General features: G+C 38.5%; 1 protein-coding gene across 1 annotated transcript in view; it reads right to left on the bottom strand.

The window, feature by feature from the left end:
• The window catches only part of COL24A1 (collagen type XXIV alpha 1 chain), a 324,882-nt gene that overhangs the window by 117,005 nt on the left and 189,169 nt on the right, over positions 1 to 18,708 (bottom strand). The window contains exons 26-29 of the mRNA XM_056123526.1: positions 10,494 to 10,547; positions 7,332 to 7,385; positions 6,152 to 6,205; positions 5,179 to 5,232 (exon numbers count right to left, since the gene is read on the bottom strand). Of these exons, the coding sequence (XP_055979501.1) occupies positions 5,179 to 5,232; positions 6,152 to 6,205; positions 7,332 to 7,385; positions 10,494 to 10,547 (216 nt within the window). The remainder of the gene's footprint in view (positions 1 to 5,178; positions 5,233 to 6,151; positions 6,206 to 7,331; positions 7,386 to 10,493; positions 10,548 to 18,708) is intronic.

Raw genomic sequence — 18,708 nt, 5'->3', positions numbered from 1 at the left:
GGAAAGTGAGAATGCCATTTGTTTAGTTAGATTACTAATAATATATGGTGTTTCTTAGTATTTATAGACATCATATAGTTGTGGAAAGACTGGGAGTTAAAAGATAAAATGGAGTCTATGTTTTAATAGACAATGAAGAGCCACTGAAGACTTCCATCCAGTGATCTCCCAAAACAACATGCTGATTTGAATGAGTGTCCCCAACTCCAGGATTCTCTTATCCCAGATCTGGGATCATGGTTTAGTTGAACAAAACAACAACAACAACAATTATGATGATGATGACGGTGACAATGATAATGATGATGATAACATTCTTTTTGGTCTACATTTGCCAGTGCTCAGGAAATCAGGGGGGTGCTGCGAATACAATGCAAGGCTTTTGTGGCAAAGCATGTGCTCCAGCCTTTTAAGTTCTATCCCTGGTCCCTAATACTATCTTGTTAAAAATCAACTGGGGCCAGTAGGGCACTTGCTTTGCATGCAGTCAACCTGGGTTCCATCTCTGGCATTCCATATGATCCATCCGGGGCACAGGACTAGGAATAACCTTTGAGCATCATTGGTGTGATCCAACCCCCACCTCTGCCTCAATTTTGCTAATTATAGGAGCCAAAGAAAATACACAGTAGGTAGGCCCATGCCTTGCTCTTGACCAACCCACGTTCAATCTCCCTAAACAGATTCTATCCCTGGCATGTCATGTGGTCCTGTGAACACCCAGGAGTGATTCCTGGGTGCAGAGCCAGGAGAAGCCCTTGGGCATCACCAGGTGTGTCCCCCAAACAAAACAAGTCTGCTAACTATAATAGGACTTTCTTCCTGGGTGGCCTTAGAGGAATTATATCCACTGATCCTCAGGGAACTGAGAGGGGAAACTCATGCTTCATGAGGATCTATAGCGCCATTAGTCATGCTAAAAGGAAATGTTATGAGCCTAGCCCCATAATCTCCAATCTGCAGTTAAGGTACTTCATGATCTGTTCCCAAATCATTTTTCTGTCGTATTTTCCAATAAAAGGCTGAAAAACTAAGTTAGAATCATATTGTACATCTTATTGATGTACAATAAAAACATCAAGTTGATGAATAACTTGAACATCAAGTTGCAGAGCATGGACTTAAATAAACAGATCAGTGATTTTAATGAGTTCCTATTTTAAAAGCTTAGCACTGTTTTGGGTTCAGAGGATATGGCAGAGATAAACAGACACATCCTTAAATTCATGAACAAGTAAATTGTTGTAAAAAGACAATGGGTAGTCAAGGGTAATGCAGAAAAATGAAGGTAGTTAAAAGATCATAAGTATGGATATGGGAGCCTCATTTTATATAGTGTTATCTGAGAAATCCCACCCAGTGACATGTAGGTAGATACTTTGAAGAAGGCAAAACTTCAGGTTATGCAAATATCTGGGGAAGATCTTTCTAGCAGAAGAAATTGCAAATGCGAAGGTCCTCAGGCAGAGGCGTGACTAGAATGCTTAAAAACTTTTTGAAACAAAGAATGATTAAAGGATGATTCTAAAGTTTTAAGGGCAAAGATTCCTCAGAATCTGGCTTAAGGAATCTTAACCTTAATCATTCAACAGCCTGAACAGATTATATTTTTCTCTGGCACCTTCTGTGCCTATGTTCCTTTTTTCCATCCTGTATTAAAACAATTAATAAAAAAATGTTGTGGTAATTAAGGAAGAGAGTATGAAAAGGAATCAGTGTTTAGCATTATAAAATAAATACAGAAACAAGTAAGATCTATACTGAAAATCTGCCACTGGTAATTAGGCACCTAACCTCTTTGGGACTCATTTTTCTTAGCTTGGTATAATAAACACATCATTCAAAAAAAAAAACAAATTATAAATGTAAGTTTGGGGTAGAGAGGGTGAGAAAGAGGGAATGTAAGTGATTTGATACTAAGATGCTAGTATTTCCATAGTAGTTCTAGAGAATAGTCATTCTGAATTTAAATGGTAGCAAGATAAAGTGCTCTTCAGTAGGAAGCACAGAGGGGAGAGGGGAGTAGGATGGTGGGGGTAGCAGAGGAAAGTAATGGAGGGAAGCAGACACTATGATGGAGGGAGTGGTGATAAAATGATTTTTTAAAATTTTTTTTTTCTTTTTGGGTCACACCCGTGATGCTCAGGGGTTACTCCTGGCTCTGCACTCAGGAATTACTCCTGGTGGTGCTCGGGGGACCATACGGGATGTCAGAGATGGAATCCAAGTCGGCCGCGTGCAAGGCAAATGCCCTACCCGCTGTACTATCACTCTGGCCCCTGATGAAATGATTTATGTGTGAAACTTTAACACTAACATTTGCATAAACTATGGTGCCTAAAATAAAATTAAAACAAAAAAAACCCCTCCAGACACTTAACTGCAAGCTTAGAATTAAAAATACTTTTGGCCAGAAGATGGCAAATAAGCCTCAGCTTTTGGCTAAAATCAGCTTTAGTGATTGATACACAGGCAGAAAAGACTACATCTAGCACAGGGGGAGAATATTTCATAATTCACTGCCAATTTGTCTTGGCAAATAAATGCTCCACTGTTAGGACTGAGATGATGCGATAGCACAGCAGTAAGGCATTTGCCTTGTGCGCAGCCAGCTCGGCCAAGCCGGGTTCGATCCCTCTGTCCCTCTCAAGAGCCCGGCAAGCTACCGAAAATGCCAAGCTACCCGTGAGGTGTTCAATATGCCAAATACAGTAATAACAAGTCTCAAAACAATGGAGACGTTACTGGGCCAGGTCGAGCAAATCAATGAACAATGGGAGGACAGTGTTGTGTTGCTGTTTGTTATGACTGAATGTACCCAAATGGACCATCCTTTATGTAGCTAAGAGTTATGGAGGTGTCCATTCCAACTTGCCCCATCCCACCCACCTCCACCTCCCTCCTACCCCACACACATACTTAAATCTCTTCTCTCCCATAGCTCTTTGCTGAAGAATTTGTCCCATTTCATAGGATCAAGCAGAGGCTGGAGCGATAGCACAGCGGTAGGGTGTTTGCCTTACAAGCGGTCAACATGGCCGACCCGAGTTCGATTCCTCCGCCCCTCTCAGAGAGCCCTGGCAAGCTACCGAGAGTATCTCGCCCACATAGCAGAGCCTGGCAAGCTCCCCGTGACATATTCGATATGCCAAACACTGTAACAACAAGTCTCATGATGGAGACGTTACCGGGCCCGCTCGAGCAAATCGATAAACAACGGGAGGACCATGACCATGACTATGACCATAAGATCAAGAGGCTGAAGCCTGCAAGTGAGCTGCCTGGTTCACATGAAATTTAAATATACAAAAACTTTGACTAAAGTCTTAAATTTATATGTAAGTAAAATAGGTTTATAACATTTTTTTAAATGCTGAAAAGTAATAAAGGTTAATATTCTCAGTAAATAAATTCAGACTACAAAAGAGGGCCTGAAGTTTAGAAAAAGTTTACAAAACCAAATACTTTTAAGTGTTGCTTAGTACTAAAACAGGAAGAGACTACTTCCAAAATTTAGGAATATGTGTGGCAATGATATGCACTCATTCTACAATACCTAGCATTAAAAAATTTTAAGTACTTTGGCACCTGCCAAAGAGACAGGCAGAGGATGGGGGTTGAGGGGTTATGGGAGGGAACCTGGGGACACTGGTACTGGAAAATGTGCACTGGTGGAGGGATGGGTGTTGGAATACTGTAGGACTGAAATCCAATCATGAACAGCTTTGTAGTGCTCTAAAAAATAAATTATATTTTAAAAATAAAGCAAATTAAAAATGCCTCTCACAGAAGCAGACTGGTGGGTGGGAGTCAAATGGGGGTTGGGGTGCTGGGGAGTACTGGATGGAGGAAGTGGACACTGGTGAAAGGAGCAGTGTTGAAACACTGTATGCCTGAAATCCAATTGTGAATAACTTTGTGATTCAATGCTCACTAAATAGAAATAAATAAATAAATAAATAACTTTAAGTACTTTCACAGTTATTATTTCAACTACTAACAAAGCAGGTAGGGCATTTGCCTTGCTGGCGGCCAACCTGGGTTTGATTCCTCTGTCCCTCTTGGAGAGCCCTGTAAGCTACCGAGAGTATCCCACCCGCACACTAGAGCCTGACAAGCTATCCACGACATAGACAAAAACAGTAACAACAAGTCTCACAATGGAGAGTTACTGGTGCCTGCTTGAGCAAATCAATGAACAACGGGAGAACAGTGCTACAGTGCTACTATCCTTAATCCATGGGATGAATTCCACTTAGTCATGATGCATGATTCTTTTTCTATGTTGCTGGATTTGATTCACCAAGACTTTGTTGAGAATCTTTGTATATATGCTTATCAGATGTGTTTCTCTATATCTTCTTTTGTGGGAGCTTTGCCAATTTGGTAAGAGATAAGATGATATCTCTGTAAAATGTGTTCAGGAGGGTTCTTCCATTTTCAATTTCTTTGAAAGAGTATGAAAAAATATTACATCTTCTTTGAGAGTTTAGTGAGGGCTTTCATTCTTAGGAATACTTTTGGTAAGAGTTTTTTTCTTACAAGAATTATTTTAATATATTTTTAATACAGTTGGAAGAAGGAATAGCTTCACTGTATTTTGTGGAGATTAAAGACAAAGATATCATAAAAATTATGTATGTTTCCCTAAATCTTACTATCAGAATATTTACTGGTGTATTAATATGTTTTGGGTCTGGTCCTGCAATTAATGTATAAAATTGAATTTAGAATTTTGTAGTGGTTAGAGATTTGATTTTGCTCCTTATGACGGTCTATTTAAGCTATCTTTGTGAAACATAAAATGGAAAAAGTTTTGGGGCTGGAGTGATAGATAGTACAATGGGTAGGGTGTCTGCCTTGCTTGCAGCCAACCTGGGTTCAAACCCTGGCATCCCATATAGTCCCCTGAGCACTGCCAGGAGTAATTTCTTAGTGTAGAGCCAGGAGGAACTCCTGAGCATTGCCGGGTGTGACCCAAAAAGAAAACAAACAAAAAAAGTTGTGTAATTGCAAAAGACTACGAATGACATTTCAATGAATACAAAAGAAACAAGGGAAAATCCTAAGCATATCTAATTAAAACCTAAAACAGATAGAGCTCTTTTTGATGAACATGTTACTATTTACAAAGCCATTTGTTTTAGGTTAATACTCCTCCTTCATTCAGTTACTTACTCTTCGTCCCTTAGGACCTTGACTCCCAGGTGGTCCTCTTATTCCCACACGACCCTGCATATGGAAGAAATTTGAAATCAGATATAGATTTCAAAGGAGGTTATCAGGATGGTAGTTATTAAGCTTTCTTATGATATGTAATTTTTTCTTGGGGATTTAAGATTGATTCACCTCCTTTGGGCTGGAGCCATAGCACAGCGGGTAGGGCGTTTGCCTTGCACTTGGCCAATCCGGGTTTTATTCTTCTGTCCCTCTCAGAGAGCCCGGACAGCTACCGAGAGTATCCCACCTGCACGGCAGAACCTGGCAAGCTCCCCGTGGCGTATTTGATATGCCAAAAACAGTAACAACAAGTCTCATAATGGAGACACTACTAATGCTCGCTCGAGCAAATCGATGAACAATGTGAGGACAGTGCTACAGTGCTACAGTGATTCATCTCGTTTAAAAATATTCTTTAAGGGCAGGGATGTGGCTTGTGATAGAATGCTTGCCTCACATGTGTGAAGTTCATGATTTGCTTCCCAGAACTTCAAAAAATGTTCAATTATTAAATTGCTTCCATTCATCCCATTTTTCTTTTGACATATTAATACATTTTGAGAGATCCCACTTCCTTATAGTGAACAAAAAAAAAACCCTGGAAACTTTTACTATCTACTGATAAAGCTGTTGGCATGATATAAAGCCTTAGTTTCCCATTTAATTTACTATATATTTACATCCACCCTACGTATGTTATTAAATTTTCTCTTTGTTTTTCTTAAAAATGCAGCAAGTAAATGAGAGGAAGTTCAAGATGCCATGACATATCTATTGAATAGTGTTTCACATTGATTGGGGGAAAGGTGCTCTTAGCCAATTTACACATTATCTAATTTGTATAAAACAAAAATTATAGTGTAAGCAAATCATCTTACTTAAATTTAAACAGGAATTATAGGCATGAATATCAAAGCTCTTTTGTACTCACTGGTAATCCCTGTGGACCAATGGGTCCTGGAACTCCAGGGGGACCTGGGTAGCCCTACAATTTAATTAAAAACAAAAGAAATATATAAAGATATCTTTACCATATTCAGTTATTTTCATTGAAGCTGAGTTACTAGAAATTATAAGAAAAATTCCAAAGATAGAGAATAGAAATAAAAATTTTTACACAGATGCAGAATATAGTTTTATTAGAAAGTCATTTTATAAAAAAGAAATGTGATAATCAAAATAATATATTACAATTTAGTTAGATGAAAATATTTCTCTTATCTTTCTATAGGTTATGCTATGCTGTGAGTGTGCCATGTTATATAGCATCTAAAACATGTCATTTTCATAAGTCATAATTCTAAAGTTAAGAAATATGATAAGTACAAATATTCTGGCTGTCAAATTTTAGAATGGTAATATTTCATCACATGAACATTACTTTGCAGAATATTTTAGAATAAATAAATTTTCTAGATAAGTAATATTTATGTAATCATAAAATTAACCATTAAATTTGTAGATATGTGCCACCAGATCATCACAATCTGATTTGAAAGCAGTATTCTTTTATTTATAATAATTTATTTCTATTACATATTAAAAGTGGTATAAAAGTAAAAAATTTAATCTACATATAAAATTTGAGTTACTACTATATTACTACTATATTAAAGGTACTTTCAAGAAGGGCAAAAGTAAGCTCACTCCATGTTCATGTTCTCCCTTGAACATGTATTTCATTGCTTTTATCTATTTCCCTCTTGAACACATTTCCTACTTTCTCTCCTCTCATATCTTTCAAAGCAAGTTCCATTAAAAAAAATAAAAAACAAAAAACCTACTTTGCTTCACATACACATACAAATAAGGTAAAAGTAGAATTCTAATTGAATTTTCTAGTCCATTTTAGCTAGTTTATGCTAGTCTCATTCTTAAAACTATAGACTTGTTCAATCCATCTGATTCAGATGCCTTTCAGTGCATGCATCTTTCTGAAAAGTCAACTGTGCAAAAGAAGAAAATTCTAGAAAATTTAGAAAAAAATTATAAAGGAAATTTATGATAAGAAAGCATGTATTACTAAGATTCCATTCAAGGCAATTCTATATCTAGTATGCCTTAACTTTATTATGGTCCTTGGAAACAATCTTTCAAATGTAAGCTCTTACCATAACACCCTTTTCCCCCTGAGGACCTACAGGGCCTGGACTTCCCCGATCTCCCTTTTAAAACAAGAAAAAAAGAAGAGTTTCATCACTGAAATGAGCCTAATCAGAACAATTGTCAGTTAGAATCATACTGTATAGGAACATTTTGTGTCCTAGTAATTTTTAAATTTATAAATTTTTAATTTTATCCAATTTCTATACTTTTGATCCGCTTGAGAATTTTTCAAGAGATAAAATGCTAAAAATTTTAGTAAAATGAGGAAAATAGGCATTTTTTAAAATTAAATTAAATTAAATTTTTTGAGCACTAAAGCTTGAAATACTTACCATTTTGAGACATGCAAACCATGATAATAGCAAAAGAATCAAAAAATTTTGTAAAAACAAATGAATTTGTATAACCAGTGAGGAAAATTTTTATTTATGTTGTTTATCCACAATAAATAATCATCACAAAAATCATTCTGGAGGATTATGATAAACAAACATGGTCATAGCTGACCAAAACCAGTGTTTCTCAACTGGGAGGCATATGGATATTCCAGGAGTACAACAGGTGAAGAATTGTCTAAATGGGGGGAATACAACACAAAATTAGGGAGCCAACCAGTAGGCTTGGGAAGGCACAGGAAGGAAACCAGATTGGATAAAAATTGAGAAACACTACTCTAAGCTGATTTACATTCAAGTTTCCAAGACTCTCAAAATGTTAGTGTAGAAGATTTGATCTTGCTTGAAGTAACCAAGTCAAAGTGAAATTGTTTGTGTGTATCTGTGTGTGTAATTATATCCAAATATTTAGAAATAATCTCATAGTACATATGGCAATAAAAATTCCTAAGTATACATTAAAGACTTCTGTTTTGTCTTGCTTTTTGGGTCACACCTGGCAATGTTTGGGGTGGGGGGTCACTCCTGGCTCTGCTCTCAGGAATTACTCCTAGCAGTGCTCAGAGGACTATATGGGATGCCGGGGATTGAACCCAGGTCGACCTCGTGCAAGGCAATCGCCCTACTTGCTGTGCTATTGCTCCGGCCCCAAGATTAAGCACTTCTAGTGCAATAAATAAAAGGAAAATTCTAACAAATTTTACTGTCTACCTTTAGATAAGTGGACCTATAATATTAATTAGAAAGTCATTAAACTTTAAATTGTGATGCTTATTTTAATTCCAGGATGGGAAAAATTCTCTAATTTCTCAAATTAGAGAAATTGGTAGATGTCTATCTAGAAGATAGACTTTACAGAGGAAATAGAAATGTAACTGAATACTACAATACTACAGAGAAAAAAAGTACAGTCTAAATCAAGTAAACAGTAAGAACAGGGAGCCCATATGTAATATATTATATAGAAGAGAAAGAAAGGCTTATATTGGAGAGTATTGGATTATCTGTTAGGTGAGCTGTTAAGCCAAAATTTGGTAGTAATTTGACAGAAAAGCTAAGGAGTTAATAAGGTCAACAAAACATAGCCAGGGGCTGGAGCTATAATATAGCAGGTAGGGAGCTTGCCTTGCATGTGGCACGTGGCCCACCAGGATTTGATCCCAACATCCCATATGGCTCCTGAGCACTTTCAGGAGTGATTCCTGAGTGCAGAGCCAGGAGTAACCCCGGAGCATCACTGGGTGTGGTCCAAAAACCAAAGGGGGAAAAAAGATCAAAATGCTTATTAATTGTAAGAAAGATATAAAAGCTATAAAATACATCATTGTGACTCATGAGCATTAATCTTCTGCATATAATAAGTAAGTAAAGTAAAGTAAAGTAAAGTAAAGTAAAGTAAAGTAAAGTAAAGTAAAGTAAAGGCCCTCCCGTTGATCATCGATTTGCTCGAGCGGGCCCAGTAATGTCTCCATTGGAGACTTACTGTGTTTGGCATATCGAATACGTCACGGGGAGCTTGCCAGGCTCTGCCGAGCGGGCGAGATACTCTCGGTAGCTTCCCGGAATCTCCGAGAGGGGCGGAGGAATCGAATTCGGGTCGGCCATGTTGGCCGCTTGTAAGGCAAATGCCCTACCGCTGTGCTATCGCTCCAGCCCGGGTAGATTAAAGGACAGAATGTGAAAGACAGGGTTAATGTGAAAGAAACTATATTTAAAATAAACTAACAACTATATATTGAGGAGTTTTGGACAGTCTCTTAGTAAGACTAGATTATATTTTATTGTCATTATTTGCAGTCCCTGGGATTGAAGCTAGGTATGCAGTGATAGTGCTTTACCACTGAGTCACATCCTTGACAGCTACAAAGTCTGAATTGTAAAGAAAAAATCTAAAAGTTACAGAAGATAAGAAAATTCAAAGATGAATTATATATAAAATATGTATATATACATACAAACTCAAATATTGGCTACATAAATTTATATATGTATCTCTATATATATACAAATATGCCATAACACATAGATAAAATAACTAAAAAGCTCAGTTTGAGTATAGGGAAATGATAAATTTAATTATTGTCCTGGCTCTACTTAATAATTCACAAAGTGCACATACTAAGAGTGCCATAAGTTTATATTTAGAAAATCAGGTTTAGTCACAGGTTCAAAGAGTTTGGTTTATTACCTACTAGAACTTTATACAATTCCATTGAAGAAAATAAAAATTAAAACTGCCCTTACTGGTTTCAAGTAAAACATTACTTTTTATTTTTATTAAGAAGAGTTCATAAATTTAAAACTCAGTATGGAAAATCACTACTGAGGTAATGATTTTTAGGTAATCTTTAAGCAAATTTTAGTTTCCATCACATTAGCCAGGTTAATCTATGAATAAGTGCATACTGGATTCTAAGTGGAAATAAGGAGACTATGACCAAGACTTGGCTCAGGTAAAGAGATAACTTATTCTTCCCTTTCACTTATGTTTCCTTTAGAGAGCTGACTTTTGCAGAGGAGATTTAAATACTTTCTAGTTATAAATCTGTCCTATACCTATTTTATTTTTTTCCTTCAAATTATATCATTACAAACAAAAAATTACATTATAATCAATATATTCTATTACTATTTCAATATATTAAGATATTCAGCACAGGTAACATATTTTAAGTTATGAGAGTTATAATTAGTATAAACTATATAAATATATGAACATTTGAGTTTAGCCTAGAATTCTTAACTACCGAAGAAAATAATGGAGGAAATTACCTTTTCACCACTGTTTCCAGTTAACCCAACTTCTCCAGGTAAACCAACAGCTCCCTTTCAGGAAAAAAAAAGAATACAAAAAATATACATATATTACAGTGCACCTTGGGCTGGAGCTATAGCACAGTGAGTAGGATGTTTGCCTTGCATGCGGCTGAACCAGTCGACCCGAGTTCGATTACTCCGTGGCTCTCCGAGTGCCTGGCAAGCTACCGAGAGTATCTAGCCTGCACGGCAGAGCCTGGCAAACTACCCATGACGTATTTGATATGCCAAACACAGTAACAAGTCTCACAATGTTACTGGGCCTGCTTGAGCAAATCGATGAAAAACGGGAGGACAGTGACAGTGACAGTGCATCTTGGTTGTAAACCACCTGCAATTATTATATTTCTAACTAATCTTAAATTTTGTTTAGATAACAATTCCTCCTATTAAGAGCGTTCAGTATATGACCTCACAAGAATTAATCATTTTAGTCTGTGAATAAGCAACATTTGGGTGCAAGTATTGGGTCACATCCATTGGTACTCAAGGCTTACTCCTGGGTCGGTGCTCAAAGGTCACTTCTAGTGATGCTCAGTAAACTGTATGCAATACCAGGAATCAAACTGGGCTCAGCTGCCTGCAAGACAGATATCTTAGTCCCTCTACTCTATCTTTAGAGCCTAGAATTATATCTCAATACCTAACATATGACAGGTATAGTATTGGGATATACTGAGTTTCAAATCTAAACAAAAACTGTATCCTTGTGGAAATTACAACATAGTGAATTTTACTATAAAACTCCTGCAGTTTTACCATTCCTTGATTTGGGTACATTATATTAATAAATCATTTCTGTGACTTCCTTTTTTTGAATACCTCTCATTATGAATGGGAATAGCACATGCCCCTTCTTCATTTTTCATATACTTAGTTAATATTTGGAGCCTACTTTGTGCCAGATACTGTATTTACTCTTGAGATTTTATTAGTGAGAAGGTAGATCTAGGCCCTTCCTTAAGTGACATGTGATGTGACAAAAGCAAACAAACTCAGGAGTAAAAAAATGATAAATTATGGTATGAGATTGTTAAGAAAACTACTATGATGCTCAAATTGAGAATAAGAGAGAGAAAATATATTTTAGGAAAAGATAGTGGTTAGGGTAATCCAATGCATGATATTTAATCTGAAAGAGAATAAGAAGAGGAAAGTCATCCAAGCAAAGAAGGGAGGAGGGAGTCCTAGAAAAGTAAAGAGTTTGAGTAAAGAATGAATTTGGTTTACTAGAACATGGCAAATTGTCAATCAGTAAAATTGTTTCAGAGTAAACAAGGTTGCTCAGGGTTCATCTAGATTTGTCTTTATGGAATTCTACTTTAAGTAGAAAGAACAAGGAGCAACAAAAAAAATTACAGTAAGAACATTTTCTTCTGTCTTCAATTGTGAAAAAGCTATTTTCTACTTTTGTTTAAAGATTTATGAAGCATTTTCTTTTTAATAGCTACTAAGAGCTTGCTAAACAGATAATCATGTCATAATACATTAGCAGTAGAAAACATCTGATTTAGTAAACAATGGCTTTCTGTGTTGAAGTTAACTGATGTTAAAGTACAGAACATGGTTTTATGCAAGTATCTCTAAATTTTTATCCATATCAATACTCACCTACCTATCTGTGCATCTATGACAACAGACTTATTCTCTTAAGTCCTCACAGTCCCTGCCACTCACTCTTGTCTCACATACCTGACTCATTTCCCCTTAAATGAAGTGTTTAAACACAACAGAATATTTCAGTTTGTCACCCCTAATGAATTAGGTGTGATTGGTGACAAGGGAATAGTTTCTCAGTGGAAAATAGTTTCTCAGTGGCAGCTCATAGGCTCATATTTCTGCTCATATTTATGGAAGTATTTGAGCAAATTCAAAGGTGGAGAAAATTAATTTTAAATTATGGCTTAGCATAATCAAAAGATTTGGAAAAATTTAATAGAAACATCAAATCTGAAAACATCACAGTTTTCTAGACTGTGGGAAAAGAACCCACAGGCAGCAGGAAGGAGTATAAATGGCTTCTCTCCTAAGAACAACTGGTGTGGAGTCAAAGTGACCACATACTTGAGAACAAACTAGCATTTTTTTTAATTGGATCACTGTGAGCTACACTTACAAAGCTTTCATGCTTGAGTTTCAGTCATACAATGATTGAACACCCATCTGTCCACGAGTGTACATTTTCCACCACCACTGTCCCCGGTATCCCCCGCCCTCACTGTGTCAACCCTCCCTCTGCCTCTGTGGTTGACAGTTTCCCTCTGACTCTCTCTCTACTTATGGGCATTACGGTTTGCAATACAGATAATGAGAGGTCATCATCAAATAGCACTTTCATTTCTAATTGATTAGATAGGTTTATACTAGGAGGCAATAAAAGATGTTAATAGAAGCATAATTTAAATATGAAAGTAAAAAAACCTGAATTATCAATATAGGAATTGATAAACTGAAATTTATTCATACAAAGGAAAAACATCAATGCCAGCTAAATTTAATGAACCAGATATATCTACATGTATCCCTATAAATGAGCCTTTTAAGAAAATAATGTTGAGTGAGAAAAAGAAATTTTTAAAAAGACACACCATTACAAAATCATCCTTTTTTGTTTATTAGACACTGTGATTTATAGTTGTTTACAATAGGATTTCAGGTTTACAATGTTTCTACCTCCAATCTAACAATTTGTATCCCCATTCCTCCGTCACAGACCCCAGATTCCTTCCAAATCCCTTTCCTGACTCATTAATAATACATTTTTAAGTCTAATTATAGTTTTCCCATCATTACTTTAAGTATGAGACCCAAAGTACAAAATTATCTATATCACTCTCCTTTTGAAACTATCCATGTGGCTGAATATCACAGGTGAATTAGATGAACATATCTGTAACTGACACCTGTCAAATTTCATTAAATTTAAGTAATTACTGATTATGAATTCTTTAATTTTGTACCTCTAAAGAGAAAAATTAATGTCAAGTGAAAGTACTCACTACTTAATCACTTAATCACTTAACTTCCCGTTAGTCGTTGATTTGCTTGAGCGGGCGCCAGTAACGTCTCCATTTGTCCCTGTCGCGTGCTAGTGTAGCCCAGTGGCATCTGCTCGCTCTGGGAACATGAAGAGCCTCAAACCGATCGTTCATGATCTTGACGAAGAAGTCTGACCATCTGGTAGGTGGGCGGCCACGCGGTCTTTTGACATCCCGTGGAATCCAGTCGGTAACAGCTCTAGTCCAGCGGTCGTCTTTAAATCTCATTACGTGACCAGCCCATCTGATTTTCGACACCTTGGCAAATGAGACAGCGTCCCTGATTCTTGATCATCGACGGATGTCAGAACTCCGGATTCTTTCTCTCATTTGAGTGAAACGTGATATTCCAAGCATAGCTCTTTCTATTCTTCTTTGGGAGACCTGAATAGCGTTCTCATCTTGTTTGCGTAGGGCCCAGGTCTCTGAGGCATATGTTAATGCAGGAAGAACAGTGGAATCAAAGAGATTTGCCCAGAGCCGGAGGTTCTTCGTCCTCTTAGCTATTTCTTCGACGTTCTTGAAGGCGTTCCAAGCTGCTCTCTTCCTCCTGTGCAGCTCGGGTGCCAGGTCATTTGTCATGTTGACCTCTCGACCTAGGTACACATAGCTGTTGCATTCGGAGATGGTCGTTCCGTTGAGAGCGAATGGGGCATCAGGAATGAGGCTGTTTCTCATAAACATTGTCTTCATAAGAATCAGCTGTAGTCCTACCTTTCCACACTCACGGTCAAAGTTGGCCAGCATTTGTGCTGCTTGGCTGATGTTTGGTGTTATTAAAACAATGTCATCAGCAAAACGGAGGTGGAGTAGTTGCCAACCATCTATCTTCACTCCCATTCCTTCCCATTCCAGTCGTCGCATGATGTTCTCGAGGGTGGCACTGAAGAGTTTCGGTGAAATGGTATCACCCTGCCGCACCCCTCTCTTGACATCAACGATCACTTCTTTGTAGAATGGTGAGATCCTGGTAGTGAATCCACAATACAGCTCACGGAGGATCCTGATGTATTGGGCTTTAATGCCCTGATTGGCTACGGCTTCAATGACCGCTTCCGTCTCAACAGAATCAAAGGCCTTCTTTAAATCAATGAACGTTAAACAGACCGGCATCTTGAACTCCCGAGAAACCTCAATGAGCTTGGTTATCGTGTGGATATGGTCGATGGTGCTGAATTCTTTGCGGAACCCGGCTTGCTCGCATGGTTGTCCTTCATCTAGTGTTCTGCCAATTCTATTTAGGATGACTCTAGTGAACAACTTGTAGATGACAGACAATAAGCAGATCAGGCGATATTTGCCAATGTCATGGATATCTCCCTTCTTGAACAGTAGTACGGTCCTGCTGGTTTTCCATTGGGACGGAACCTTGCATTCAGACAGGTAGCGAGTGAAGAGCCGAGCCAGTTTATTGATGAGTACTGACGGCAGGTTCTTCAAGTGTTCAGGTCTGACCTTGTCTGGGCCGGGTGCTGTTTGTTTCTTTACCGACGAAATGGCGTGTCGGATTTTGGAAGGGAGAATGTTGGGAACGACATATCCATCCTGTGGAATTTGGTATGTCGGCAAGTGGACATGGCCATCGAAGAGATTTGAGTAGAAGTCATGGATAATCTTCTCCATTGCCGTTCTGGAGGATGTGATGGATCAATCAGGACGTTGGAGGGCAGTCATCTTGGTCTTGTAGTTGGCGAAGGACAGGTGGGCATTACGAATACTTTTCCTGGCTTCTGCCGCATCTACCAGTACTTCTGCTCTTCTCTCTTTGAGGTCTTCCTTGATCGCATCTCTGCACTGCTTTGCGAGCTCGGAAGTTAGCTTGCGGTTGCCTGAGGCATGCGCCAAACCACGCTGGTGAATTAGCTCAAGAGTTTTCAAAGATAGGAGATTTTTTGTGGCTATCTCTCCCTTGGCATTCCTCGCACATTCATGGAGGTGCTGAACCAGTTGATCATATTCCTCGTCAATGTTGTCAACAATGGCGTCTTCCCATGTTGCCGCAATAGTACCAAAGAGTTCCCAGTTGGTGGTCATTCTGGGAGTTCTCTTTTTGAACTTTGCAGCCCTTTCTCCCCGCTCTGTGAAGTAGAATTTTGCACGAAGGAGACGGTGGTCTGATCCCGTTCGAAATTTTGGGACAACAGCGACATCAGTCAGGCAAAACCGTCGATTGAATATGATGTGGTCTATTTCGTTGTGGAATCTTCCACTGGGAGACTCCCATGTCCATCGTTTAGATTCTGCCTTCTGGAACTGTGAGTTACCATGAATGGTCTTGGTCGACATGATGAATTCAGACAGTCTCTCACCCTGTTTGTTTCATTCTAGGCCATGGGTCCCGATGTGAAGTTCTTCAGCTGATCTTCTCGGTCCTATCTTGGCATTAAAATTACCCTCAGTGATCTTGTAGAAGGTGTGGTCTTCTTTATAGAACTTCTCCAGCTCCATGTAGAACTTCTCGATTTCCCTTTCATCATAATGAGATGTTGGTGCGTAGACAACGAAGATAGAAACACTACCTCCATTACCCAGCTGCCGCCACACTCCAGGACGCATTCCGGACCTGCGCGGCCGCTTTATGGCCGCGCGACACATCATAAGACACTAAATACCCATCTTCCGGAATTGTCGTACCATATTTGATAGGGTTCAAATATGGTAACAACTGCAAGGGTGATTAGAGGTCGCCTTCAAAGCCTCTATCCCTCTCGGAAAGACTGGCAAGCTACCGAGAGTATTCCGCCTGCACGGAAGAGCCTGGCAAGCTATCCGTTGTGTATTCAATATGCCAAAACCAGTAACTACAACTGGTCTCATTCACCTGACCCTGAAGGCTTCACTGACATGGCAGCACTGAGAAGGATGAGAAAGGAGAGGTTGACAAAATCTCAAGGCCGACCTAGGCTACCACAACAAAGGAAGACAAAAATGATCGTCTGTACTAACTACTAAAATCCTTAAATTAACAAATTTAAAATGAAAAAAGAAATGTTTTGTCAACTGCTTTATTGTTGAAACCATACATTTCTTTCTATGGAAGGATTTTATTCCCCCATACTAATGATGCCATACTTGAGCACTGGATTTGAGTGTCAATGGGAGGAACATACCCTCTATCTTATTGACATCAAGGTTTTACATATAACTTACTTTGACCGAACAAAAATGAGAGTATGCAGAAATGATATGGCCTTTATATCAAATAATGTTTTATCTTTTCCTTTTGATCATAAAGCGAGCCATATTAAAGAAAGTATCTATCGCTGAAACCTGGGCTTCTGCAATCCAGATAATATGGAACAGATCCTCACTTATCCAAGAGTGAATGGAATGGAAAAGAAATAATAAATATGCCTTTTTATTGTAAACTATTGATATTTTGAGATTATTTATTTTTTATTTTAGGGTTTGTGTTCCCAAGCAAGTCAGGGGCCCAAGCACTCCTCTGGAGTTCTTAACCAACTACGTCAGCAATTCATTGCAAGGTTCTGAGGATGCAGTACTGCTCACTCCTCCATCCGTGCATTTCTGGGGATTATCAAGGCCACCCCAGCAGTGCTCAAGAACCTACAAGGCTACATTCAGTGGTGCTCAGGAGTCTCCAGGCCAAATCTGGCAGTGCTTGGGGAGGCCAGGTAGTTCTGGGAATTGAACCAAGGTTGACTGAATACTAGGCAAGTGCCTTAACCCCTACACTATCTCTCTGGTGATTCTAGACCTATCACTTATTACAGCAAAACTTACCCTAAGATAACTAAAATTATGGTATCACTGTCATCCTGTTGTTTGTCAATTCACTCGAGCAGGCACCAGTAATGTCTCTATTCCTCCCAGTCCTGAGATTTTAACAGCCACTTCTTACTTGTCTTTTCCCAAAGACTGGAGGATCTTTCAGGGTCAGGGGAATGAGACCTGTTGTCATTACTGGTTTTGGCATATTGAATACACCAAATAATATGCATTTTAAAACTGATGAAAATTGGAATATATCCTGAGAAACAGATTTTATTTTTCTTCTTTAACCCATGAGTGGGCTGGAGAGATAGCACAGCAGTAGAGTGTTTGTCTTGCACACAGCCAGCCTGGCCGAGCCGGGTTCGATTTCTCCACCCCTCTTGGAGAGCCTGGCAAGCTACCAAGAGTATCTCGCCTGAACATCAAAGCCTGGCAAGCTACCCGTGATGTATTCAATATGCCTAACACAGTAACAACAAGTCTTAAAATGGAGACGTTACTGGGCCCGCTCGAGCAAATCGATGAACAGGAGAACAGTGTCAGTGACAGTAACCCATGAGTTAAAAGGCCTTGGGAAATGGTGGTGCCAAAGAAAGCTGAGAAGGACCCTGAGCTCTGTCATACTTTGTAGGGGAAGGATATCTGAGTATAACTTTTTGAATTATAATATGATCATAAATAGTTCTCCATCCCATGCTAACTGAACTGTCACTGTCACTGTCCTCCAGTTGTTCTTCGATTTTCTCGAATGGGCCCACTAATGTCTCCATTGTGAGACTTTGTTGTTACTGTTGATATGTGTTTGGCATATCATATACGTCACGGGTAGCTTGCCAGGCTCTGCGTGTGGGCGAGATACTCTCTGTAGCTTACCGGGCTCTCCGAGTGGGGTGGAGGAATCACACTTGGGTCAGCCATGTTGGCTGCATGCAAGGCAAATGCTCTACCTGCTGTGCTATCGCTCCAGCCTGCTAACTGAACAAAATTTATTATCATTATTATTGCTTTTAGCCTTGAGGCCACACCTAGTGGCACTCAAGACTTATTCTTTCTTGATTCTGCACTCAGGAATCATTGCAGGTGGTGCTCAGGTGGCCATATACTATTCCAGGGAATGAATTCAGGTTGGCTGTATACAAAGCAAAATAGCCTATTTGCTGCACTATCTCTCAGGCCCCTAGTTTATTTATCTTTTCATGGAAATTAGTATAAGCCTAGAAGTGCAGTAAATTAAAACATGTACTGATATGAAATTCAAAAAAACTTTGTAATGTAGTTCATTTGACCTATTCAAAAATTATTATCATAGAAATAATTTTATAAATAAATGTCACAAAATGTACTAAATTAGCTTCTTGCTAATTGCAAATCAATTTGTTCTATAATACAAAATTATC

This window comes from Sorex fumeus, unplaced genomic scaffold (assembly GCF_029834395.1).
Source record: "Sorex fumeus unplaced genomic scaffold, SorFum_2.1 ptg000047l, whole genome shotgun sequence".
Lineage (NCBI taxonomy): Eukaryota > Metazoa > Chordata > Mammalia > Eulipotyphla > Soricidae > Sorex > Sorex fumeus.
Note: the sequence above shows the minus strand (reverse complement) of the source record. Positions and strands in the feature narration are given on the sequence as shown.